Source organism: Macrobrachium rosenbergii, chromosome 16 (genome assembly GCF_040412425.1).
Source record: "Macrobrachium rosenbergii isolate ZJJX-2024 chromosome 16, ASM4041242v1, whole genome shotgun sequence".
In the NCBI taxonomy this organism is placed as follows: domain Eukaryota; kingdom Metazoa; phylum Arthropoda; class Malacostraca; order Decapoda; family Palaemonidae; genus Macrobrachium; species Macrobrachium rosenbergii.
In genome coordinates this window covers 38,928,762-38,954,558 of record NC_089756.1, presented here as the reverse complement: position 1 = coordinate 38,954,558, position 25,797 = coordinate 38,928,762, and the positions used below count along the sequence as shown (strand labels likewise).

Genomic DNA, 25,797 nt, shown 5'->3' with positions numbered 1-25,797 from the left:
CCCGTTGAAAATCACAAAAGAACACTCAATTACCGTATTTCCTCGACAGACTCGTAACGAGTGGCAAGAAATGACATAAAACTGAGGTTAAATTCACTCACTAGGTCAAGACATTTACTGTCACTGTGATGGGGGACTGTTCACTACGTTCACTACGTACAAAAGGCGCAGTGTTGCCACGCCGCGACTTTTCCCTACGAGTCGAACTCGGAACAGGAAGAATAAAAAATAAGATTTGTTTGTTATTCCATTTTCTGCGTATGAAATACACCGTAAAAAAGAAAATATACATTATGACTACAAAAAGCATTCATTATTACCTTCTTATTGAAAAGTTTAATTATGTCATGGACATTCTTAGTACTTTGCCAAGTATTTTACCTTCTTCTCCCACTAGCATTAAATTAAAGATCGTGCTATTTTCAAATTTGAGTGGGCTACCCTAGTTATCACCAACTCTGTTCTTCTCGTATACTGAGCACGGTGATTTCTCAGTCTTATTTATTTGCTTAGTATAAGCGAACGTCTAGAAAATTCCCTAGACCTTGGATTAAATTAGCTATTAATACTCTGGCAAAGCCTCTTACCACTAGAGTAACATGTGGGACTTCTGTTACTTTTGGCACGGCCTGTTGTCTGTTCAGCAATGTAGATCCTCATTAACGGAACGGAATTTCTGAGCCTGACTTTTAATCACGCTGATGTTCATCGGTTTGTTCAAAAAACTGCAGAACAACCATTGTTTTGTGTACAAGGAGTTGGTTTACAGCGAGATTTGCCGATTCAGCAGCATGTATCCTCGATAAAAACTATAAAAGAATTATCTCAGTATTCATTTTTTGTCATCCAATAAATTTTATGAGAAAAAAATAACGGTCTCTTGTGAAATGTAAAAAAAAGACTATACGGAAATTCCTCTATATTTCCCTGCGTAAGGATGCATTTACACCTACTGTAGGGAAATCTACCTACGCGTGGCAACGCTGACTGTTGCTTACAGGTTGACGTCGCCTTGAGAGGATATTGCAGAAAACGAGCGCCATGACGCAAGGGAAACTAAATTAAAAATGATGACTGTAATTCGGGTGGTTATGCAATGATAAAAGCATTTATCAATACCGGATAGAAAAATAACGAATATGTTACAAAACGAAGGCATGCAATGTGCACAATAAAGGATACGTAACGCATTTTCAGAATGTGAATATGGGACATTTCTATAGAGATACGTAACTGTCCTAAATAAACATTTAAACATAAATACGTCACAACTACTTATACAAAGAACAAATTACTATAACGGTCTGTCAATTACAATGAAGTTCGGCACGGATGGATGCCACTGAATCCCGTGCAGATGCATTCAGCTCTACTCTGGCGACTTAATTGGTTATTAAGTCCTTTAAATTCTTCAGTAAATAATTTTGTAGAGTATAATAGAAACTGATATAGCCTTCTATAACAGTCTTGTGATTCCATTAATTATGAGCGAGACGTGGGAGAAAGAGAAAAGAAGAGGAAAGAAAGATGCTGGATGAGACCGTATCCCGGTTAATAAATCATTTAACTTCTTCAGTAAATCATTCTTAGACTATAACAGACACTGTTATGATCTTCTACATTAGCCCTGTGATTGAAAATATTATATACCAGATATGCAAGGAAGATAAAAGAAAAGATAGATTTAGGAGAAAGAAAAAAGAGAACAGTAAGGGCGTGCCGTTGTAGAGGAAAAGCTTACCGAGACTATTATCATCCAAAATGAAACTGACAATCATTCCCGCCTCGACCACAAAACATTCAAGTTTGGACGTGAGGCAATGTTTGTCGAGGCGTGAAACTGTATTATTTTTATTATTACTGAAATCTAGACGGAAATGGTGAAAAAACTCAGTCTTAATCGTAAAGTGTCCGTAAGTCAAATAAACAAGGTTCTTTTTTATACTTTTAGTCTTTGTTGAATAGTTATCGACGCGCAAACTTTTTTTTTCTTGTCTTATCTGCCGTGGGTAAGATGTGACGGCTAACGATTATGAAATTAAGCTAGAATACAGCCTTTTGAGGAAATAACTTGATGAGAGCTCTGTTAAGAATGTTCTCATCAACTGTGCCATAAACCGTGTGGATTATTGTAATTAGGTGTACAATAAGTTGCCCGTGTACAGCTCAAGAAACTAGAAAATTATGAACAGAACTGCTGGACTAATACGGGTGCTGCTTCGCGGGACAGGGTTACCCCTGTCTTAATTAATTTCCACTGGCTTCCGGTGAAGGACAGAATGATAGCCTATTCAAGGGTAGAACTAAGGAAGAGCTCTGCACTGGGTGTTAGGATACTTTGGAAATTAATTTTTCTTATAGTATTTTGGTTGCTTATTAAGAATTTATCGTTATTTTTTTCGGTCGACTGTAGCCTAATTAACATGTAATTAACCTCAGAAGTTGTACGCTGGCCATGCTGGATTGCTACCATGCATGTTACAGAGGAGCTTTTGGTAAAAAGTGGAGTTTCCTTCACCTCCCCCCCCAAACTAGCCTAAGTAACACAGCCGGTTAGGTTAGGTTAGGATACATTAGGTTAGTATAGTTCCTTTTATATTAGGTTTCCTTAGCCAGCCCTTCTTAAACATACGGCTTCCTGATGACTTGAGCATGCACGGAACCATTCCATAACAACATGGAGTTCCAGGCTTTCCAAAACCCTGCGTTCCCAAAGGGTCCCCAACCACGTTGGATAGATATGAGGTTAATAATAATTGACCGACAATAAACAACACCACCTCCTTCATCAGCAACACTAAAAGTTAGGAAACATCAATTTCCAAGGTAATAGTCCGTGCAGAGCTATTACCTAGAAATACCTATTCAAGTGATGTGTTTTGACCCATCAAGTTGTTAAGACTGGCTCTCCTTGATATTTGAGGGACCTATTACAGATTATACGAACAATAAATCGATCTGATACGAGACTAGTTACAGATGGTTTCATTTTGGTAGAGCCGTGTTTTTCCTCATTCTGTGGCTCCAGAGCTTTGAAATACACAACTCCTAGATTATATACTAACAAGCTTCCTCTTGAGCCGAGACAGATTGAGGATTTGAAGTCTTTCAGAAAGAAACTTGAAAATTTTTTGTTTAATCAATGCTTTGATATGGAATGTCAAACAGTGAATGTGGAATATGCAGTGTGAGTAAATACATCTGATGGATAAACTATTAATTTGATAATGGAGGTCCTGCGAGCGCTTTGGAAGTGGTGCAGGACCTGGATAAGCCGTCAACAAGTAACAAGTAAGTAAGTAAGAAAAGCTTAGGGGAAATATATGGTTTATGTCTGTAGGAGCCAGGCTCAGCCCTAATTAGTTTAAAAAAAAAATCACAATGGGAGAAACTGAGACAAAGGTAAATAATGTAGGAAAACATATCAGGGACACCCTACATCCTTCCCTGACCTTTATCTCTACCTTTTTGTGGAGAGTGTGGACCTTTGCAAAATGTACACTTTGTCAGTCTCTCTCATACTTTCGGCCTTTAGGTTAGCCTAGCAAAGGGTGAAACTGAACACTACTACCACATCCTTCTGGTTCAGTAATTACCAGTTTACATACAAAGTGGGTGTCATGTTTAGTACTAGCCTCCTTGTGGATGAACGTTAAAAACAAAAAGTCATTAATTATCATAACACAAATAACAGGCATAAACAAAAGTGGGGGTAAATATTGTGGTTGATGACTGGCAGGAAGCAGGTTGTGGCAGTAGTCTTCAGTTGTAATGGATCTATTAGGCTATACTTTGAAAGGTTGGTTCATGGTACATTTGTGCACTATTGAGCAAATAGCAGTGGATATGAGATTTGCATGACTGCTGTCATAAAAATTACTTGGTAAGGGGGGAAATTCCCACACCTCAATATGAACCTTTTCTTGAAAAAGTTCTCGTAAAGGCTGTCATGGAAAAACCATGTGCGGTGGATGATTACATCCTCACCGATTCAGTTGATGTCCATTGGCTTAGACGCACAAATGTTAGCAAATTATTTGTTAATTATTAAAACTGGTAAAATTTGCATAGCAGTAACCAAAGAAAGCAATTCAGAACTAAACACTTGGTACCAGAAATTGGACAGAGGCTGAAAATATCCAGAAACTAAATCCTGAGAATGTCAACATTTGTGGGCAAAAATGTTACCAAACTACCAGGCTATGACGGAGATGAAAAGATATCACAGAGGTAAGGTTTTCTTGTGTGTGCATTGTATTTCCATAAGATTTGGGTGGGCGTCTGCAAGAAAGTACAAGAAACATCAACTGGAGTATGTATTAGAAAATTGATGAAGCCTTTATGCATTAATTGTAATTATATAATAGCATATATATGTAAGATATTATGTGATGACCCTTATACATTAGAGGAAAAAACATTGCAACCATTGTCATTTTACTGTTGTGTTATATGATTGGTGGCAAGAATTTAATTTATCTTTCTTTAGCATTTTTGTAACCATAAGAGTAGGCCAGTGTTTTCATTGAAATGCTAGTTCTGTAGTAGCCTGTGACCTAGGCTCATGCCTTGCCAAAATCATGAAGCATACTCCAGGCCGTAAGTGACTCAGGATTTCACTTCACCTAGAACTCAGTGACATCTACAGTATTACTGATGTGGTCTTCCCCCTCATGGATCCCCTCTCTCAGCTCACATAGGCTAGGTTAACCTAACTTCACATATGATGTCCTCTAACTCTATAGAGGCTTAGCTCACATCTTTCCATGACTCAACTTCAACTAAATGGGGCTAGCAGCCTCATTTCAAAATGCTTGTATTGGAACAGTTATACCTGGAGCCACTTCATCAAATCAGAAAAGGCTACGTGACGCAACTACACAGAAGATTCATGAGCAGCACATAAGCACCTCCCCTCCCAAAACTGCATTACGCACCTCTCTTTGGCTTGCACTCGTGTGCTTCATGGATGTTAAGGTTGTTCCACTCCAGCAGGCTGGCTTTCTCATTTTTCTTCTCCTGCATCCTCTCAAAATATTGAAGTGTGTGTGCACAGTTTTCAGTAGCTTACCATTCTCCATTTTTCCTGGTGACCAGCTTTGTCAAAATGTTGTGATCCATTTTTCCACCTATGCCAGCCCCTTTTGATGTTTGTCTGCATGTCTCACCCTTTAAGCCCTTCTGATTTTACACGTATGTAGACCTTACATATATACAGTATTTAATAGCTTTCAGAATACTATGCTTTTTTATGTACGTTTATTCAATCCCGTACTATTCTTTACAGGCTGCAGCTATGTCGGAAAAGTAGACAGTGAACCACATGACATCTCAACATCTTTTGTCTATAAAAGCTCCAGTTTATAGCAGTTATTTGATGAAATAGTATTTTGCTATTTATGATATAGTATACTATATATTAAGTGCAGATTGCAATAATGTTTTTAATTTTTTCTATTTCAGCCTAAGAAAGACCATGGACAGAAGAAAATATCATCATATTTTGCTCCAGCAAGTTCTAAACTTTTCACCACAGTTGGTGATGGAGTTTCGGCAAAAAGCCTCCAGAAGTCTGCCAAAACAAGGGAGACTTCTGGATCCTCTGAAGGCAAAAAAAAATTGCCCCAGAAGTCAGATATGGATTCACAAGGTTTATCAGATATGTCCTCTGATTCTGATAATGAAATCTGTGAGAGTCAGCCACCAAGTAAGGAGAAAAGTAAGAAATGTATATTAGCTAAGGATGAAGACTGTAGTCCGGACTTCATTCCACCAACACCAAAGATTAGAGCTGAGGATAAAACTCGCACTCTGAAGGTACCAAACTTTCCTCAGATTACAGAGTCAGAGCCCCATGTCACAAGTTGTAATTCACAAGAGTCTGCAGACTCATCTTTTAATTCAGAAGCAGACGTCATAGAAGGCACACCAGAAGTAGGGGCAAAGTGCAAAAGATTTGTGATTGACGATGAGTTGGATTGCGATCCCGATATCCTTCCTCCTACACCCCAAGCAAAGCCAGTCTGTATGGTATCGAGTCTTAACATACCAAAGTTTTCAAGAAGCAGGGGACCTAAAATTTCACTCTCCTTACTTAGCTCCAGGTCTTTAAATGCTAGAAAGCAGAATGTCTTAAAGCCAAAGCTTATATCTCTAAAAAGCAAAGATGCTACGAGCAGACCACATCCATCAGGACTAAAAAATAAGCCCTTGCAAAAGATAGATAACATAAACAAGGAAATTCCTATTATTAAAAATGAAGCTGATATTGATAATGGAATTTTTGGTAAAAGAATGACTGCCAGTGTGTGTGACAAAGAGAACAAAGATGTGGGAGTGCGCCCTTCTGTCAAAAGGCCTGCTATAACAGGGACGGGAATTTCTCCCGATCCCAAACGTGTTATTAATCCAGATAAAAGTCCAGAGGTGAATGATATAAACCAATGCAAGTTAAATCTTATAACCAAATTCAATTGCCATTCTCCTGTTAGTGGTTCGGAGAGTGACGGTAGTTTTAGTTTGCTTCAGGGTAGTATGCTGAGTCACAAAGGTGTCAAGAAAGATCTTGTGAAGAATAGCTCTGTGCAGTTAGGAGAAACCTTGAAAATCGAAGGCAATAAGACTACTGAGAATAGCGTAGAAGAGTTAGTCCCTGTCAGAAATATAATAAATGAAACTATAGCCATTAATGCTGAAGATGACATTCAGTCGGTTTCAGATGAGGATAAAGACATCGAATTAAAATCTGAAGAGGATGTCATCAAAGCATCACAAGAATTTACAATAGATCCCAATGATGGAAAAGATGAAAGCCCCAAAGATAGAAATAACGGATCAGAGTTAGATTTTGATTTTGAGAATTCATTGGTTAATATGTTGGGTGAGGACCTAGCATCTAGTTTTGAAAAAATGTCTCCATTCAAGGAGCCAGTGTCAGCAAATACTACTGAAAACAAGACTGTAAGGAAGATTTTAAGTGAAGGTCTAGGAGCAGACTCTTTTGCATTTCGTGGTAAATTTGGTCGTCATATTGTGACAAGTGTTGAACGTCGTCCATATGAAGGACAGATGGTTGTTCAAATTACTTCTCTTCACAATGAAGAAAAGAGAACTTGTTCCCTTAGAGGGTTTTGGGCTCAGAGTGCAATATCAGAGGGTGACATAGTGCACATTCTCTTCGCAAAAGATACTGATGGCCATTATACTATTGACAACAACCAAGGAATCATCGTTATCAATCCTGATTACCTCATATCTGGTACATCCATCGTATCAGCTGTTTTTTGCCGCCGCAAATCTGTTCTGAATGAGCGATTCAGAGGAATGGATTCCGGGAACAAGTCCATGTTAATTGGAAGCCTCGTCCATCAGCTCTTTCAGGATGTTGTTAAAGATAAGATTACATCCAGGGAAAGGTTAGAAACTCTCATGAGACAGCTTGTGTCACATCCCAGAATGTTGTGTGAAATGTATGGCTTGAGTATAACTGAGGCGGCCATATACGAAGAAATGAGTAATTACTTGCCTCGTATTCTTAGCTGGTCACAGCGATATTTGGGGAGTGGTCTTGTACAGATACAAGATGGCGATGTCCCAAGAAAAAACCAGTGGCAGGGAAATATACTGGAAGTTAATGATATTGAGGAGAACATTTGGTCTCCTAAATTTGGAGTTAAGGGCAAAGTTGATTTAACTGTTAAGGCTCGCAGCAGAGGATCCACAAAGGTAGTTCCTCTGGAATTAAAAACTGGCCGATCTAGCTTCTCAGCTGAACATCGAGGGCAGGTTACTCTTTACAGCATGATGAGTGCTGACAGGAGAGATGATCCACAGTCTGGTCTTCTTTTATACCTAAAGTGAGTGACTTTCAGTTCTAGTTTTAGCTTGATTCTTTTTTTTTATTATTCATTTAGGCCATAAGCTCTGTAAGTGTGAATGTGCTGTTCTTAGCATATAGTGTCTTGAGAGAAGAATCTTCTATTGCTCATATTCCTTTATGTGAGATGAAAGATACAACTGCATTCTGATATTTTTATACAATATGAAATACAATCCATTGCCTTAGTAGAGTGTATCACGTTGATACACTGTATTTCACAAATGGACTAAGAAGTGAGTAAGACAAAATCTTGCACTTTCCCTAAGGTGAGGAATTTCCCCACAAGTGTGGTGAAACACTCATGTTTTCGATTCCCCTCCTTCTTGAGTTCATGTTGTATCTGCAACACCCCAAATGGGGTAGTGCCATCAGTGCTCCTCATGCAGTGCACTGTAGGCATTACTTAAGGTTCTTTGCAGCATCCCTTCGGCCCCTAGCTGCAACCCCTTTCATTCCTTTCTACTCTACCTCTGTTCATCTTACTTTCCATCCTCTCCTAACAATCAATTCATAGTGCAAGTGTGAGGTTTCCCCTCCTGTTACACCTTTCACACCTTTTTACTGCCAGTTTCCATTTTGTTCCACCTTTCACACCTTTTTACTGTCAGTTTCCGTTTCAGCGCTGGATAACCTCATAGGTCCCAGTGCTTGGTCTTTGGCCTAAATTCCATATTGTATTCTATATCTGCAACTGTTAAAAAATTCTGCATCAACCTTTTCCTCTTTATCTGAACATTGATGGTGTCATATGTATAGCCTCTACTTCTAACACTGTTGAATAGAATATAAGCTGTTTGTTTTGGGAACTGTAGTTCTAAAATTTCTAGGGATGGTGCTATGGAGGAAGTTCCTGCAGGCGAAAAGGAGAAAAAAGGTCTCATCCAGCTGAGAAATGAGATGATACATTACCTTACAGCTCAACCAACTATTGTGGAAGACAGTAGTGTAAGTTAGTTTTGTTTTCTATTTTCACATATTAATTAGTACGTAGAAGATGCCTCTTTTTGATATATATAGACTAAAGATACAACATTAAGAGCCACTGTACAGAATCTGAAAATTCTTGGTTATATATTATTGTCAAACATTACTTTTTCCAGTATGATCATTAATTAGGCAATGTACTGCTTTGTAATTAACGTTTCTGAAATTATTTCATTAGTAAGTATGATCTACATGTGTTTTAAAATTTGACAACCCTCTTATTTGTGTTGACATGTTCAAATGGCATGTCTAGTCAAGTGCAGTGTCTCTACCAGTGATGGAAAAATTTTCTGGTCAGTCCTGTGTCATGAGAGTAAGAGTCCTTTGTGGCAATTTTAGCTATGTATAAGATATGGATTTGTTATGAAACAGATGTAAGGTCTTTAATAAAAAATAATTTTTTTCATTAAATACAATCACTACCCGATTTTTGAACGAGTTATGTTCGGGACGGCCATTTGTATCTTGACTTGTTTGTTAGTTGTTAGTTGGTTTTTAATATGTAGTCATAAATTTTGTTGGTGTTTACATTTGAGTTACCTAGGGAGTCATAGATTATACTATTTTCAGTGTATTTTTAAATCATGCAGTATTATAAAGAATTAATTTGGATTTTAGAAAGGTAAAGAGAAGGTAAAATTTAGATTTATGCAGCATTAAAAATTTAGTATTTTTTCTGTTTTGAAAATTATGAACTTGGAGAGAATTTCACAATACAGTACAGTAGCAGCGTCTGACATTGGAAGTTCACAAAGTAAACAGTTCCTCGCTGGGTGAGCGGGTTCCGTTTTCAGCTACCACTCTGCTGGTCGCGAGTTCGAATCTCCGACCGGCCAGTGAAGAACAAGAGGAATTTGTTTCTGGTGATAGAAATTCATTTCTCGCTATAATGTGGGTCGGATTCCACAATAAGCTGTAGGTCCCGTTGCTAGGTAACCAATTGGTTCTTAGCCACGTAAAAATAAATCTAATCCTTCGGGCCAGCCCTAGGAGAGCTGCTAATCAGCTCAGTGGTCTGGTTAAACTAAGATATACTTAACTTTTTTACAAAGTAAACAATGCACACCGCCATCTATTGACAAAAATACACACTAAATTGTTCCTATGGGGATTGGAAATATAGAAAATGGGAATTCATCAAGTTAAATTGGGAAGATAGAAATAAGTAGGAATATTTTAAGAGTATGAACGAGTGCAATCGTGATTGTAAGCAGAATACGTGGTAGTTAATCATGAGAATACTCAGGATCAGGGAAGGGGTTAAAGGGACAGGTTCTTCTTCCTTGCGTTCTCGGTTCTTTGCAAAATTTCTTACTAGCAGAATAGGCATGCAGAGCAAAATTTAAACTAACGGATGGCAAAGGGCAGCGCTCCAAAAACAGTTTTAACATATGACCCTGCCTGTTCGTATATCTGAATGTTCATAAGTAGGGTGGTGACTGTACTACTTTTTATGAGATTTTCTTTCTCTCAATCCTGCTTTTTTGCCATGCTGTTCGTCAGTTTAAGGGTGAGCCAATCATCAAATTATGGGTGAGTTATTGATAAGCAAGTAGTTGCAGGCAGGCTGGTATTGTTCAAGCTCAATATCACCTCTTACTCCAGTGGTATCAGTTGTGAACACTTCAGCTTTAATTACTAAATGGAAGCTTCATGGTAACATTAGGTACAAGGAAACTGAGTTGGCAGTTTATATGTTTCACCACAAATAACATGAAGAGGGTTGTATTGACAGAATTCAATGTCTTTTCAAATTTTATATTTGAAGTAACTAGTCAAACTGATCCCTGTATGCATTGTTATCGCTGACAAAGTGACTGTAAAAAGTTTGTGAAATTACAGATTCCAAAACCACCACACTTACCGGAAACAATTAGCTTTGAAAGGGCTTGCAGCAGATGCGCCCATCTGTTAACGTGCACAGTATATCAGAAGAGCATCGAAGAAATAACCCCAGATCCATCTCATGCCATGGCCACACTGATTCCGCAAGCAACGGGACATCTTATGCAGGTAGGGTATTTCTTAGAATTTGCTCAAGGCCGGCCCTGGATGATCAGAATGTGTGGTTTGTAGCACCAAAAATTTTATAGTCTAGAATGTATATTGAATGGATATAAGGGTTATACAAGAATGTTGATTGTTTAGGGCCATATTAACCTTCATTGGTCAGGAAAGTGCCATATCTCAAGTGAAAATATTATTCCTAGCCCATTGTTGTGTCCTTAAAAGTTGATCATAACTTTATAGTTGAGCTGTTGCTTAGAATTAGTAGTTACTGCTTTTTGGCCTAGTAAATTCTTATTGAATTTTAGCTTTTATGAAATTATGGGAAAGCCTCTACTATGGGAAATCAGATAGCAAACTTGGTGGTCTTATAAATTGCTACTTGCTTTTTTTATTCCCATTATGCTAGGTCAGATTTTTGTAGCCAGAGCTTAATTATATACTGTAAAGAATGAAGCACTAGTTAATAATTACATAAGACCCATGTCGCAGGTCGTCACAGCAAAAAAAATTTGTCTTTCTGTGCTGCCTTTGACTGCATGAAAAATTGATTTACAGTAATTCATACAATTCTGTATTATCTTTTTTTTTTTTTTAGAGTCATTTAGATTATTTCCGACTTTGGTGTCTACTTCTGCACTTAGAAATATCTGTCAACAAGAAGGATGGTGCCATTCGAGCTCTTTGGTGTCAGGATGCTTCCAAAAGGTAATATTTTGCCATTTGTTTTTGTCACTTGGCTTTTTATGTTTACACAAACTCAGACCAATGTTTTACTCAACTCCAGTCTGCTGGCTTCATGTTTGAAGGCTAAGAATGACCAAGTTTGCTGTTCAGTCCTGGATGATATGCTCTTGTGTTTCCTCAGAAAACAATGGCATTTTTGATTTGTTAAGTAAGATTACCTCCTGGAGGGAAAGTCAGTTTATGACAGAAACAAAACATTTAATTTGTTAAGGAGTATTCTCAGCTAACGCAGAATGTACAAGATAGTACAGCATAGGCAGATTATGATTCTTTATTTCTAGAACAAAAAGTATATAAAATTTTGTATTTTAATTTATGCTTATAATTTTTTTCAGGGAAGCTTCAGGTGACTGCCTGTCATCATTAATACTAGACCCAAGTTGTGAGGTTCAAGAATACGAAGCTGGTCATTTTCTCCACACTTTCATTCGTTCCCCCTCTCACCCTAACCATGTGAATTTGGAAGATGTTGGCCTCCAGGTATACACTTTTTCTGTTGAGTACTTTTAAATGATGAAATGGATATTAAACTTTGGTTTAGCTTTCAAGTTAGAGAAATGGTTGAAATTTGGAATGTGATTTTTGTACATTATTGTGATCAAGAATTTTAGCAGGAAATTAGCTTGAGGTTACTAGTATTAGCAATTGCAAATGTACCATCTGTGGGTTGCCTTGTTTTTTTATGTTAAAAGTATTGTGTACAGGTTTATATGAATTATTTTAATGTGGATATCCTCAGGACTGTGGTCTCCTGTTGGGTCTCGCACTGCTTTAGGACCACAAACGCCAGCAGGATCTCACATTTGCAGCTTACTTTTGGTTTTTTACCTGTGATCAGGGATGTGTTTTGTAGTGTGTGTAGTGGCTTTGGTGAGTGTGTGCCTTGCTGTTATATGCAGTGTTGTGTATTGACCATAATGTGTCTTGCTGTTTTATTTACCATTGTGCACACAATTGTTGTAGTTTTTGGTTTTACATTGTTATAATATGCTTAGTTATTTATGTACTGAAGGTGGAACATGATGCAATTCATTAGCAGAAATTATAACTAATGAAAATTGCTAAAATTAATGGAAGTGTATATTGCATTTTGGACCATTTTGAGGGTTGGAGGCACATGGCATTCATACAAAAGACAAAATTTTATTTTACCACCAATAGTTTTTTCTTGTGGGAAGGCTGCCGCAAGAGGCAAATGTAATGTTTATGAGCATTCTTTTACTCTCTACAGAATATTTCCAGTCTGATGTCATTTTTTGTCTTCATTACGTTTTTCAGTCACCTTTTCCCTTTGTTGGGTTACACATTAAATCATGCCATTTCTGGGTCTTTATCTGTGCCTTTTTTTCACTGTTTTCCTTGGCTTTCATACAGGCCTTTGTCCTGTTGCTTCCAGATCTGTTAGTTTTCTAATTAACTGTTCCATATTTCTTCATGTCCCATGTCCAAGAAGTTCCCAAAATGTCATTGGCTTTGTTATCAAAGTTTAGGAATTAAAATTTATAGATTACTCATTAAAATTTACAACCTGCAAGACCAAAAATTAAATTTTTGCTTTCAGGTTTCAGAGAGTGTTGTAATTTCATCTTATACTGAACTTGCTTTGTGTGTAGGAGTTATTTCAAGCTTCAGGACTGGAGGAGTTTGTGTCATGATGGACCGGTAAGCAGCAGACTTGTTTATCTCATAGTTTTTAAGTTTACCTGTGTTCAAACTATAGTGCCTGCACTCTTTACATGCTAGTTATGTTAAGGGTTTTTCTAAAGGGTCCACAATGATATAATTGTTAAAGGCTCGAGTAGAATTTTATAAAAGCTTTTATAAAATTGTACTCGAGCCTTTAACAATTATAATATTGTGGACCCTTTAGAACATTTATTAACTCTTGTGATAGAGAGTTTTTCTCCCAACATTAAGGGTTTTGATCAGCATTTTTGTGCTGTCAGGTTTTTTCCTCACATTGTCATTTTAATGTCTTTGTAATTTAGATGCTACCTGAATGGCTGTCTTTGTTTGTTTAAAATGGGCTTAATAACGAGGTTACATGCTCATCTTGGTATAACGTCATTTCTTATTTTATTCACAGAAATCTGAAGGACTATCCCAACTGGCGAAGCAAGATCTTTTCTGTCGACCGCTGTGAGTACCAGAACACGATGAGTATTAACTTCACAAATCTTGCTAGGCTCTTGATGGACACCCCAAGGGCCACTGTTTTAAGGTCACTGATAATTGACAAGTAAGTTGATCCTTCTGGTTGACATCTAGGTATGTGTACATATTGTGTGCCAAAACATTATGATCTTTTAGACTGAAGACTGCATTCCCATTATTGAATAAATCTCTTAGCTAATTTCTCAGCTGTATCATGACCATCCCTATCTCCTTCAGCCTTGAATCAAAGCTATTTCCTGTCACCTCTCTTCAGAATTACTTCCATTTCCTTTTTTTGATTCCAGAACTGTGCCATCTTTCAAGAAGGGCCTTCCACAAGAGGTTGTAAGTAAAGGAAAGCACATCTTGAAGCGGTTGAATAAAATCCAACAGCGTGCAGTTCTTAGAACACTGATGGCAGATGATTATAGCCTTCTTAAGGGCTTTCCTGGTACTGGTGAGTAAAATACGTTTAGTGCCAACTTTGAAGAACTTTAAACTTTATTGCTTCGTATTTAATGTCCAGTATTTAGTGAGAAAAGGTAGTTTATTCTAAAGTGGAGAGGACTCAAAGTGAAAAGCTCACCTAAAAATGTGGATGATATTGACGTAGTACTTGACGTTAGAAATAAAAAAATTTTTTGTAGCCTTTTCAATTGTACACTGTTGTACACTGTGAATGGTACTGTGCATTGTTTTCTGCCTTTTATGTCCAGCTTAACTGTGCTTCACTTTTCCCTGACTGTTGAAAAACATGTTCTTTGGGAGTGCCCTATGAAAAGCTTTTGTTAATATATAAAGAACTTGGACTCAGAGTAGTGTCCAGCTGTCCAAAAATAGATTTAATTCATTTATTCATTTACTTGTTTCAGGTTTTGTGTTTGATGGTTTTTTGCCTTGATGTGTGTGAATTCTCAACTATGCAGGTTTTTATTTGTGTGTATGCTGATTTTATTTATTTATTTTTTTTTTTTTGTTAATTTTTTTTTTGTTGGCAGAAATTATCACATCTGAAATCTTTGTTTTAGCTGCAAACATATTTGTGAACAGGTTCTTCTCTTAAACTGCAGACCATCCTACTGTCATTTATGTTTAAACACCCACTTAAGGCAGATATCTGCCTCAAGATGGGAATCATTAACTGAAATGGCTAGAGGAAGCAGATGCCCTATCTATGAGTGGAATCACTTCACCTCATCAGAACACTCATACTGTCAGCTACATTGTTCCTCTTCTTCCTCATTTCTTCTCTGTACTGGTGACAAAAAGCCAGGTCAAATTTCCCAGCATCTGAAAAGTTATCAATTTATTAATGAACAAATCTTATAATGGCCTTTGTGTCCCTGGGTGAGATTTGTTACCATGTTTGCATAACCTTGATTTTATCAGATGGAAAAAAGGGATGCTTGTAGTACTTTCCCTGCTTTAGATGACACAAATCTAGTATTTGATGCAAAATGAAAACTAGGTTTTGATCACTAGAGTTTAATAGAGTATGTGGACAAATAATTATTGCCAAGGCATAATGAGAGAGTTATAAAACTTTTATTCATTAAAATCTTGTTTACTCCACATCTTCAAAACAAGAATATATTTTCAATATTCTTTCTCAGGTAAAACATCAACAATTGTCGCCTTGGTTGAGTTGATGGTTGCTCTAGGTCATTCAGTTTTACTAACCAGTTACACCCATTCTGCAGTGGATAATATTCTTCTGAAGCTTAAGGTAAGTGTATCATAGTTTGCATATTGTTTGTAACATAAGGTAAGTTGAAGTGATTGCTTTTAACCAGGTTAAAAGTTTTGCTGAGCCTTATGAGAGTCAAGTATTGTCAGTCAGCGGTCTGTTGAAACTACTAGATGATAATGAATTTAATTCTGTAGCATGTATTCAGCTCTCATATCTGAAAGTATTTATAGCCCAGAGCCTTTCTTAGATGTATGTAAATATTTAAACATTTGCAGAAAAGTTAAGGATATGCTTAACATGTGTAATCATGGTGTATGCTTCAAATCTTTGATTGTGAAAATTTGGTATAGTTTTTTAATGAATTTTGTATTTGTTTTTGTTGTCAGTAAGATGGCAAATTAGTTTGTCATAGCTCATAATTCTATGTTTATTTTTAAAAAAGTAGTGTAGCTAACTTGTTTTTTGTTATACTTATTATTAATGAAAGTTGATTACAACTGAATATGCACTTCTAAATCATCTTTTTCAAGTCCCTCAACATCGATTTTCTACGTCTGGGAAGAATAGCTCGTATCCATCCCGACTTGATTTCATATGCTGATGAAGTGATTATAAAGGATTTCAAGGATGTAGCCTCATTGTCAAAATTCTATGCTAATAAGGTGGGTTAAGAGATATTTTTAATTTCATGGCTTGACTACTGAAAAGCATAAAATTTGACTTACTATAGTGTGTAGTGGATTGTTTATTGAAAATCCATAATAATATCAATAAATTGTATTTGCAAAAGTAAAAAACAAAGACTTTCGAATACCTGAACGGTGTGTTCAAAAGTCTTTGTTTTTTACTTTTACAAATAATGCACTGTACTTTATTGATATTATCGTGGATTTTTTAGTGTGCAGGGGTTTGTTGTGCCTTGATTTTAATTGTTCATAGTGTGTACTGTTTAATAAACTGAAAATTCGTTCATGTTTCATTTGCTAATGCTTTTTTTTGCCAGCATAGGAAGAGAAACAAATAGTGTAGAATTGCTGGTTAAAATATATAAAGCACTAAGATATCCTCAGTAAGGTAAGCCTTGCCCTGCATGTCAGAAGTCCCTATAAAACAGCACCACTTTGACTTTGCCTTACATGTCACAGAGTAGACAGTATAAGAGATCTGTGCAGTGTTCCTTTTGCCCAAGATAAGTTGGTTTCTACCTTTCACTATTCATTTGTTACGTAATCACTCACTCAGCTGTCCAACTTCTTTATCTAGACAGTGTACAGTATTCCAGTTTCAATACTCCCAGAACAAATCCTTTGGGAAAACCCTGGGAGTCTTGACATGGTTACTTGGTGGTTCTAGTGAAGCTAATTTATTATAATAATACAGTAATGATAATAGTGTCAAAACTTAACAAAGAAGAGGATTAGGATTTATCCTTTTATGTCATTTCATTCCAGCTGGTTATTGCTTCTACTTGCTTAGGAGCAAACCACGTACTGTTTACAAAGAGGACCTTTGATTTCTGCATTGTAGATGAAGCATCTCAGGTTTGTTGCTAAGATTAATTTGTACGTATCTTATACAGTAATTGTTTTTGCCCATATTGCATGTGTACTCTCATTGTTTCTTTCAGTGAAACCAATGCAATATCAATTTTGTCATGTTATTCTAAATAAGACTGTAATTGCAGTACCATTGGGTGAATACCTCGTTTGGAGTTGTAATATTTAGCACTGTGGGAGAGAACATAAGGCCTCTTCAGTTTTGTTTGATGTTCATTCATGTTATCCCTCATAAGTGGCACTGATATTTGCATGTGAAAAGTTTCTTATTTCCTTTCATTGCTTTCAAAGTACAATACAGTACAGTAATGTTATATTTGTAGTTTGTGGCTTTCCTTGGAATGAAGCAGTATGATGCTAAACATATGTCATGGAACATGTGAGGTGCTTGTCTTTCTAAGTGTTATTAATATTTTGTGGTCAAACTGCAGGGTTACCATCATGTGTGAAAATATGTACAGAGATTCTTGGTCTATGTTTCACTTATAGTTCTTTATGTTACTGAAGATGAAAACAGTAGATTATTTAACAAAAGGAAAATTGTGGAAGTTGTTTGAAATTAAAAAAAATTATTAAGACTTAAAAGTGTAACTTACAGACTGTATATTGTTGTACTGTAGCTATTGACTGATTTATATACAGGTGCATTACTTATTTCTGTACCTCTGTATCTTCAGGTTCTTCAGGCTGCAGCACTGGGGCCTCTGTTTCATGCTTCTCGTTTTGTCTTAGTAGGAGACCCTCAGCAGCTTCCTCCAGTGATACAAAGCTCACAGGCTAAGTATGCTCTTTAAATCGTTCATGATTTACTGGATAATTTGGCCTTTTTAAAAGAAGGCTTTATTGATTAGTGTTCATGAATTTCATTGATTAGATATTTAATAATTTTGAAAATATACAGGCAGTCCCGGGTTAACTGTGGGGGTTCTGTTCCCGGCCGAGGGCCGCTAACCTAAAATCGGTGATAACAGTGCCCATAAAACGCTTACGGCACCGCTAACTGGATATCGGCGTTGATAACCTTTTCGGCGCCGATAAACTGCTTACCGACACCGGTAAACTGCTTATCAACGCTGGTAAACTGCTTACCGACACCGGTAAAAAGCTTACTGGTGCCGAAAATTGCTTACCAGTGCCAAAAATCTGGTTAGCGGCATTGCTAGCTAAGCACAGTAACACTGAAGCGCTGTTAGCTGATGCCGCCAGAAAACATCCCATGTAATAGTAAGAGTATTTAAGCGTCCAAGAAATTCCATTAACTTTCTCTGTAACAATGTTGTCTTTACTACTGTTAGGGATATTGGTATGAGCGAGTCTCTCTTCGTGCGCCTAGATTCCATGGGTGCAACATCCTGTTTGACTGAGCAGTATCGAATGAATGGACAGATCATGAAGTTGGCCAATTGCCTCATGTATGAAGGTCAGCTAAAGTGTGCGAATGCTGAGCTCGAGGGAAAGACACTAGAGTTACCACATTTTCAGGTATTTGAGTTATTACATACTTCTGCGTTCATGAAGAATTATGAAAGAGAAATATATATGATTTTGTTCATATTGCCCTAAAAAGTAACTGTATGACTTCAAGAGAAAGACTCTGTAGTAGGAATTTCTTATATTTATTTTTTCCAGGAGTTGGCTGCTTCATCTGATGTTGCTGATTGGGTAAGGATAGTGCTGGACCCCAGCGTTGAACATTCTGTTGTATTCGTGGACACTTGCAGTGGTGCACCAGAGGAGCGTGATTGTGCAAAGATGATCATCAATAGCAGGGAGACTGCCTGTGTTCTTGTCCTGATCAAAGTGTTATTGAAAGTAAGTTTGAATGGTATGCAGCACTGTAAAGCCTATTTGGTCAAAGAAGATATCATATGGTGTTACCGTATATTATTTTTTTTGCCTTAGTTTTTCTTTCTTTCTCATAATTCAGGCAGGTGTGTGTGCAGATGACATAGGTGTAATCACTCCATACCGAGCTCAGGTCAAAAATATATCAAACCATGTCAAGAAAGAGGTTGAAATGGGGCACAGAGTAGAGGTGAACACAGTTGACCAGTACCAGGGCCGAGACAAAAGTGTCATCATTTATTCATGTGTACGGTCAGGCATATTACAGGCAGAGGTAAGAAAACAGGTTTTGTTATCAACTATTTTGATTATCTTATTTGGAGGGCTAAGAACAGGAAACTTATTTTGTGACAAATATGTGTTTACCAGAAATAAATTACTGTATAATATCTTGTTTATTATGCAGTAGCTGTGAAAATTGTGTTTGTTTGTTTGTAATCGTGTTGCTTTCTGTCCTCAGTCTGGTGAAATATTACAAGACGAACGTCGCCTCAACGTAGCCATAACTCGTGCAAAGTACAAGCTCATCATGATCGGAGACATGGCAACGTTACAGCTTTTTAATCCTTTTAAAAAACTGACAGACATTTTGGAGTCATCACAGGTGTATAAAATTAAACAAGGCACCGATGGTTTTAGTTGGTCGGATCCTGGTTTGGCTTTTGTTTAGCTAATTATTGCAGTTTTACAGAAATGCATGTAATAGCGATGAGCGTTAAAGCATAATTTAACAGATGATGAAATATTATAATAACTAAACCAGTCTGTTGCTGGAGCATTATTATACACCTTTTTTGATGAATTTAATATTTTTTGTAAATGTATATATGTACAGTATATATTTTATGATTTTTAACTATTTTTAATAAACTTTTTCAGTAATGTACTTGAAATTTTTTTGTATTTTTAATAAACTTTTGTAGTAATGTACTTGAAATTCTTTTGTCTTGTATTTCCTGATGTAGGATTTTTCGTTTGGTGAATGTGTCAGTGATTTTCTTTCGAAATATTGTGATTCTTCTTTGAAACATTTTCATATAAGTTTTTTCAAATGATTTAGTTTAACCTTTAAAGTAGCAAGGTTTTTGTTACATATTCGTTCATCTAATCTTGCTTTATTATAGTTTTCATTTTTTCAAGGAGAGTTTTCTCTGGAAACTTCACCTAATGTTTTGTTATTTAATTGTAAAAAAACTTATTGATTATGTATTTACTCATTTGGGTAATCTGCTTTAAGAGTCTGCTTTTGATTTTAAGACTGCTGAGAAGAAGTTACTTGGATTCTTGAAGGCTCTACAAATAGTACAAAATACTGATGTCATTTTATACTGTATGACTTATTCAGTTCAAAGCCACAGCTATTTGATGTTGTTAATTTTTTTTCTAGTATGTTTTTTTCATAAATTTTGGGATATGCAGAGTAACTTTAATAATACATTTCTGGTGCACAACAAATTTTACACAGTATTGTTTTTATATTTGATGAAAATTATTAAAACCTTGAAATATGAGGTAGTTGAGAATCTTGGGTTTGTCCAGTTGCATGAAACCTGAAAATTCAAAGCTATCTGTATGGAGTACTTGACAAATATTTGAAGTTCAACTGACGGGGTTTTGATTTGTACCAGACTAGTCAGAATTCTATGCTACTGTTTCCTGAGTATTGTATGTGATTGTAATATATGAGTATAGTATGAGGTTAGCTATATTCTGGCTATTTCATGTCACAGTATGGTAAATGTTACCACTCCCATTAAAATAAGAGTTGTAGTATTCTGTAGCACAATACACTTAAAACATATTTAATTTTCAGTGTACTTATTATGGGTAGGACCAAACAAGTAGTATACATCGAAGCATGTAAAGTGAAGACTGGAGTAGGTTATGCATTGAGTATAACATAATCGCATTTTGAAAATCAGACCCACTGTCTTTCAGTTTATAACCCATGAAAGATTTGCTCTGCAGCAACTAATTGTTTATTTGTAAAGCAAAAACAACCCTTTTATGCCCGAATGATTAGAAGGATGTATGTATGTACGTCTGTAATGAGACTGCCTGTATTGCTGGTTTCCTATGCAATCAGTGACTGATGTCTTATAATTTTTGTAATATAGTTTCCTTGCCAGTTCATTTAAAACATCAGATGCGCATTTGTTTAGCGCTGCAAGGAATTCTTGTAATGCTGTCTTTTTATACGTGATAATTATTAATAAACAAAAGTATATTTTAAATGAACTGTTTGTTCTTGATTCTAAGTCCGTGTGTGTGTTTATCTTTAAAATTGATCTTTTTGTGGAACAAACCAAGATTACAGAATTGAGACATTTAGGAAAGTTTGTGCGACTTTCAACAGTTGCACAGAGGCAGCAGAAATGGCTTTGGTAACCTAGTCATTTTATGCAAAATAATTAAAGAAAATAACCCAAAGAGTTGTACTTGAGAAATAAATTACGAAAATAATACCCCCCCCAAAAAGAAGGTTAGTACCATCAGGCATTACTTAAGGTTCTTTACAGGTGTCCTTTTGGCTCCTAGCTGCAACCCCTTTCATTCCTTATATTTTACCGCAGTTCACATTCTTTTTCTTCCACCTTACCTTCCACCCTCTCCTAACAATTTTTTCATAGTGCAGAAGCAAGGTTTTCCTCCTGTTACACCTTCCAAACCTTTTTACTCTCAGTTTCCCTTTCAGAGCAGAATGACCTTGTAAGTCCCAGCACTTGGCCTTTGGCCTAAATTGTATATTCCATTCCATTCCATTCCTTGCCAGTTTATTTAAAACATCAGGTGCATTTGAAGGTATTCTTGCTTTGCTGTCTTCTTGTACATGTGATAATTATTCATATAATAATAAAGCGTATTTGTTCCTTTCTTTAAATCTTGAGCTGAAAACCCTTATGGACAGAGTCAACAGACTATAAACCCAAGAGGGCTCCAAAGGGAAATCAGCCTGTAGAGAGAGAGAGAGAGAGAGAGACAAGCTTTAGTAAAAAGTGTTAAACAAATACTGTATGAAGGAATAGGAAATAAAACAAGTAAACCTAAATTCAGGAGACGTTAGCAGAGAGCAAGAATTAATTTGCTCCTTGCTTAAACATTTGGAGAAGATTCCATAAATGCACTAGCTAAACTATTTCACTTTTTAGTTGTAGCCGAGATAAAACTCCTAAACTCCTAGCAAACGTATTTTGAAGTGCTAAGCCAATATCTTCATTCAGTTTTAATTGCCCGATTACAGAGGCTCTTATTGTGAGAATCAGAAAAGGAAAAGACATATGAGACCAAAATAGGACTCATTATATGAAACTGGGTAGTGTAAGCAACACAAAAAATAATCATAAAAAATTTTCCCTTTCATTATTTCTCCAAAGTTGTCCATCAAGTCACGTCATTCCAAAGGTCATCCCATTCCCCGTTGGAAAAAGACTGTTTCCAAAATCATTTTCAAAAAAGGTGTGGAAACAAAATCAAAATAACCACGACATGATTTCATGACATTCGAACATAAAACGCACAAACATTTCCACTTAGTCTCAAAAATAGGATGGCGCTTCAACTGCTCGTCTTGCGCCAGGGTTTAAAGGGACGCTTTTGGTCTAGGGCGCTTGGACATTCTTCTTCTTTAAAGTTACCGCACTGAACTGTTGGAGTGATTTTCCTCGCGTGCTTCTTAAGATGCAAGAGAAGTGGGGGAGAGAGAAACAACAGACAGAGAGAGGGAAGAGGATATTTGAGGGGCTTATATATCGCGAATCTTCGGGTTTAATGGATCGCCAGAAAAAAATATGAGCTAAATAGAATTACAGTACTAGTGGTCTAATTATTTTATTTATCGTCTCTGGGAAACACGTACATCGTTGACACTTTAAACAGCGCTCAGAATAAAAAAAAATTACAACACCCATAAAAAACAAAAGTCTATCAGGTAACAAATTATGCATGCGAGTGGTGGGGTAATCCTACACGCAACGTGTTTACATGACTGACAATGACTTCGTCAAATGCTGCTTGTGTCAGTCTGTTTTGTGTGTGTGTGTGCATGTTTGTACACTGGCTGAAATCACATTGACAACAACGAATAGGCGTTGAATAGCTGTGAAATATCAATGAGTCAACAGTTATTACATACAGATAAACAAATAGGCCTACGCAATATTGATACATGTACGCAAAAACTGTTTATTTCATGTGATGTAACCCGTGAAGTCAATGAATCGAGTTCTTGAGTCCATTTTTGTTTTATTTCTATTTATTTTTTTAATGTTAATGCATGCACGCATTATTGCACACACACCTACAATAACCCTTACGCGCACATACGCGCTCACACACATACAGGTACATGTGTAAACACATTATATATAGTCGAACTCTTCCTAGTTGCTTAATCGTTAACATTCTCTCTCTCTCTCTCTCTCTCTCTCTCTCTCTCTCTCTCTCTCTCTCTCTCTCTCTCTCTCTCTCTCTCTCTCTTACTAAGGGAACATTCGTCCACTACCACTAGTTCAGTTTGTCTACTTTACCGAGAGGGACATAAAGAAAAAAAAAAAAGCGCGCGTCGCGTAGCTCTAAGCCTCAACGTCGTAGGTCTAATACAACCACTAAAATTGATAGACTACTAACCCTTAAAGTTAATTCTAAACAAATCTAAACTTCATAAAAAAGCTTTGATAGTTCCATGACCTTTATTAACACTACAAAAAATGTGATAAATAATGAGGGATTTAATCGCCGACCGAACTTGTTTTGCGGGGGTGTGAATTACATCTTGCAACAACGTCTGGGCGGATCAGGGATCCTTTCTTCCTTTCGTCAGAGTAAAAAGTGCTTTATTATCTTTTTTTTTTTATTTGCGATTAAGGTTATGATTATTTTATCAATAATTTGGCCAATGAAGCCATTACAAGTTACTGGTTTTATGCAACTGAAGGTGCTTTAAAAATGGCTAATAAAAGTATATATTTCTGAAATGACGGCTCACTCACTCACTCTACAGCCTACAGAAATCCCAGGAGAGCGGAAACCAGTGATCTCTGACCTTCGCCCTCACCCCACACCCCCAGAAATATCTAACAAATTATAATAGTAATAATAAGGTACAACAGAAGTATTTTATGATGGAAATAGGCAGGGGGATTCTTTCTAGGGGCTGCTGAGCATCGACTGGGTAAGGAACCCAGAGTCAATTCCTGCTGAAGTGCAGTGCGCGTGAGCTACAGGAAAGATGGACAGTTTAAAATTTAGAAAAAATGTTATAGAAGGATATACAGGTGGTATGCTGTCATATACATGAGGTAAGCTGTGATACCAATACCCAGGTGGTATGCTGTGGCACACAGGTGGTATGTTGTGATGTACAGGTAGTATGCTGTAATATACATGTGGTGTGCTGTGATACACAGGTGGTATGCTGTGATACACTGATATGTTGTGACTTACAGGTAGTACACTGTAATATACATGTGGTATGCTGTGATATCAGGTGGTATGCTGTGATATATAGGTGATATGCTGATACACAGGCGGTATGCTGTGATATACAGGTAGTATGCCATGTATCCGGGTGAACGTAAGACTATAATTAGAGAAAAAAATTATCGCTTTGCTCCATAGCCGAGTTAAAAAAGGAAAACATGAACAAATATTTCAATGTGAACGAAGTACAATTATTGGACGTCATTCGAAATATGAAAAATGAGACGATACAGTAGTGTACTAAAGGTAAAATACCACATAAAACAATGAATACGCGTATTATCAAAACATAAAAAAAGTTAAGCTTCCAATTCCAGCGGTTATCCGTAACCTGAACTTTGTTTTTCATGCATCGTCTATTCAGAGACGAACGGAGCCCAAATCGTTTACGAGCGCCGAGGCACAATTATTTTGCAAAAATAATTAAGGCGTCACTTCGCATATACAAAATATATTTCCAGTCGCCGGGGATGGAAAATGCAAATTACTTGACACATCATTAATAGGTGGACTCGGGCATAATATATATATACATTTTGAGTTACAACAGATTTTAAAGCATATTATGAATTTATTGTTTATCACGAAACATCATGGCTAACTCTAGTTAAAAAGATGGGAGTCAAAATATTTCTACAAAATTAGCAAAAATGCTTCCAAGTTTGGCCATTATTAAGTAAATGCTCTTAGGCCTACATTAGACCTTAGGCCTATGTTCGACCTGACCCTCAGAATGGGCACAGAAGTTCTGTAGTCAGTTTTCATTTATCCCTGATACTAGACAAACAGGATTCAGATAGCACTTTAAACAACTGGCCTCTGACCTATAACCCTCTCATCCTGCAAAATCTCGCTACAATCGTTCCAGAATTTCTCGAGCGATCTTGAACACGGTGAGGACAAGTAACCAGAAATAAACAAATCAGCGAAGGGTCAAAACGCAATTTGCCTGGATGTAACAATTGTTATTTTGATTCTATATGAACACACGCACGCACGAATAGACCTGAACCGGCAAAAACAAAATGACGCTTTTCGTTACTTTTTTGCCCCAGAATTCCCCTCTTTCGTTATAGGAACTGGCAAAGCATATTTATATATCATCCTGCCCTTCGACTGTGCACATTAGGTCATCGTGCCTTTAAAAAAAATGGGGTATCCATATTCGATAAAAAAAAGTCCTGTAAAATCTATTTTACACGAACACTGAATGTAATTAGCATACAGTTAGGCGCACAACTACAGCATTGATAATTAAGGTAGGCCTAATATCAACAAGTAACCTCTATGGTCTATTGTCTATTGTCCTCCGAAATGTTACAATCTTACATCACTTTTATACAATTACAACCACAAGAACTGACAAGACTTCGACTAACGAAAACATCCATTAGAAAATTATAAATTCTAAGAATAAAAACTCATTATTTAATGATAAACACACCAAGTACGTTAAA

The 25,797-nt window shown here is 36.7% G+C and overlaps 1 protein-coding gene across 2 annotated transcripts; it reads left to right on the top strand.

Moving 5' to 3' along the window:
• The first annotated feature begins 1,756 nt into the window (after window positions 1-1,756).
• Window positions 1,757-21,096, top strand: Dna2 (DNA replication helicase/nuclease 2). 2 transcript variants are annotated; one of them, XM_067118911.1, is made up of 17 exons: window positions 1,757-1,913; window positions 5,464-7,856; window positions 8,707-8,824; window positions 10,706-10,876; window positions 11,469-11,578; window positions 11,953-12,097; window positions 13,179-13,279; window positions 13,704-13,856; window positions 14,077-14,228; window positions 15,385-15,497; window positions 15,992-16,123; window positions 16,913-17,002; window positions 17,695-17,798; window positions 18,313-18,499; window positions 18,647-18,829; window positions 18,945-19,136; window positions 19,323-21,096. In XM_067118911.1, exons 1-17 carry the CDS (start codon window positions 1,878-1,880, stop codon window positions 19,530-19,532), a joined length of 4,590 nt encoding a protein of 1,529 aa, XP_066975012.1. In that variant the 5' UTR covers window positions 1,757-1,877; the 3' UTR covers window positions 19,533-21,096. The 2 variants fall into 2 exon arrangements, with proteins under 2 accessions (XP_066975012.1, XP_066975013.1); XM_067118912.1 differs by lacking the exon at window positions 1,757-1,913 and adding an exon at window positions 2,012-3,291.
• Window positions 21,097-25,797: the final 4,701 nt, after the last annotated feature.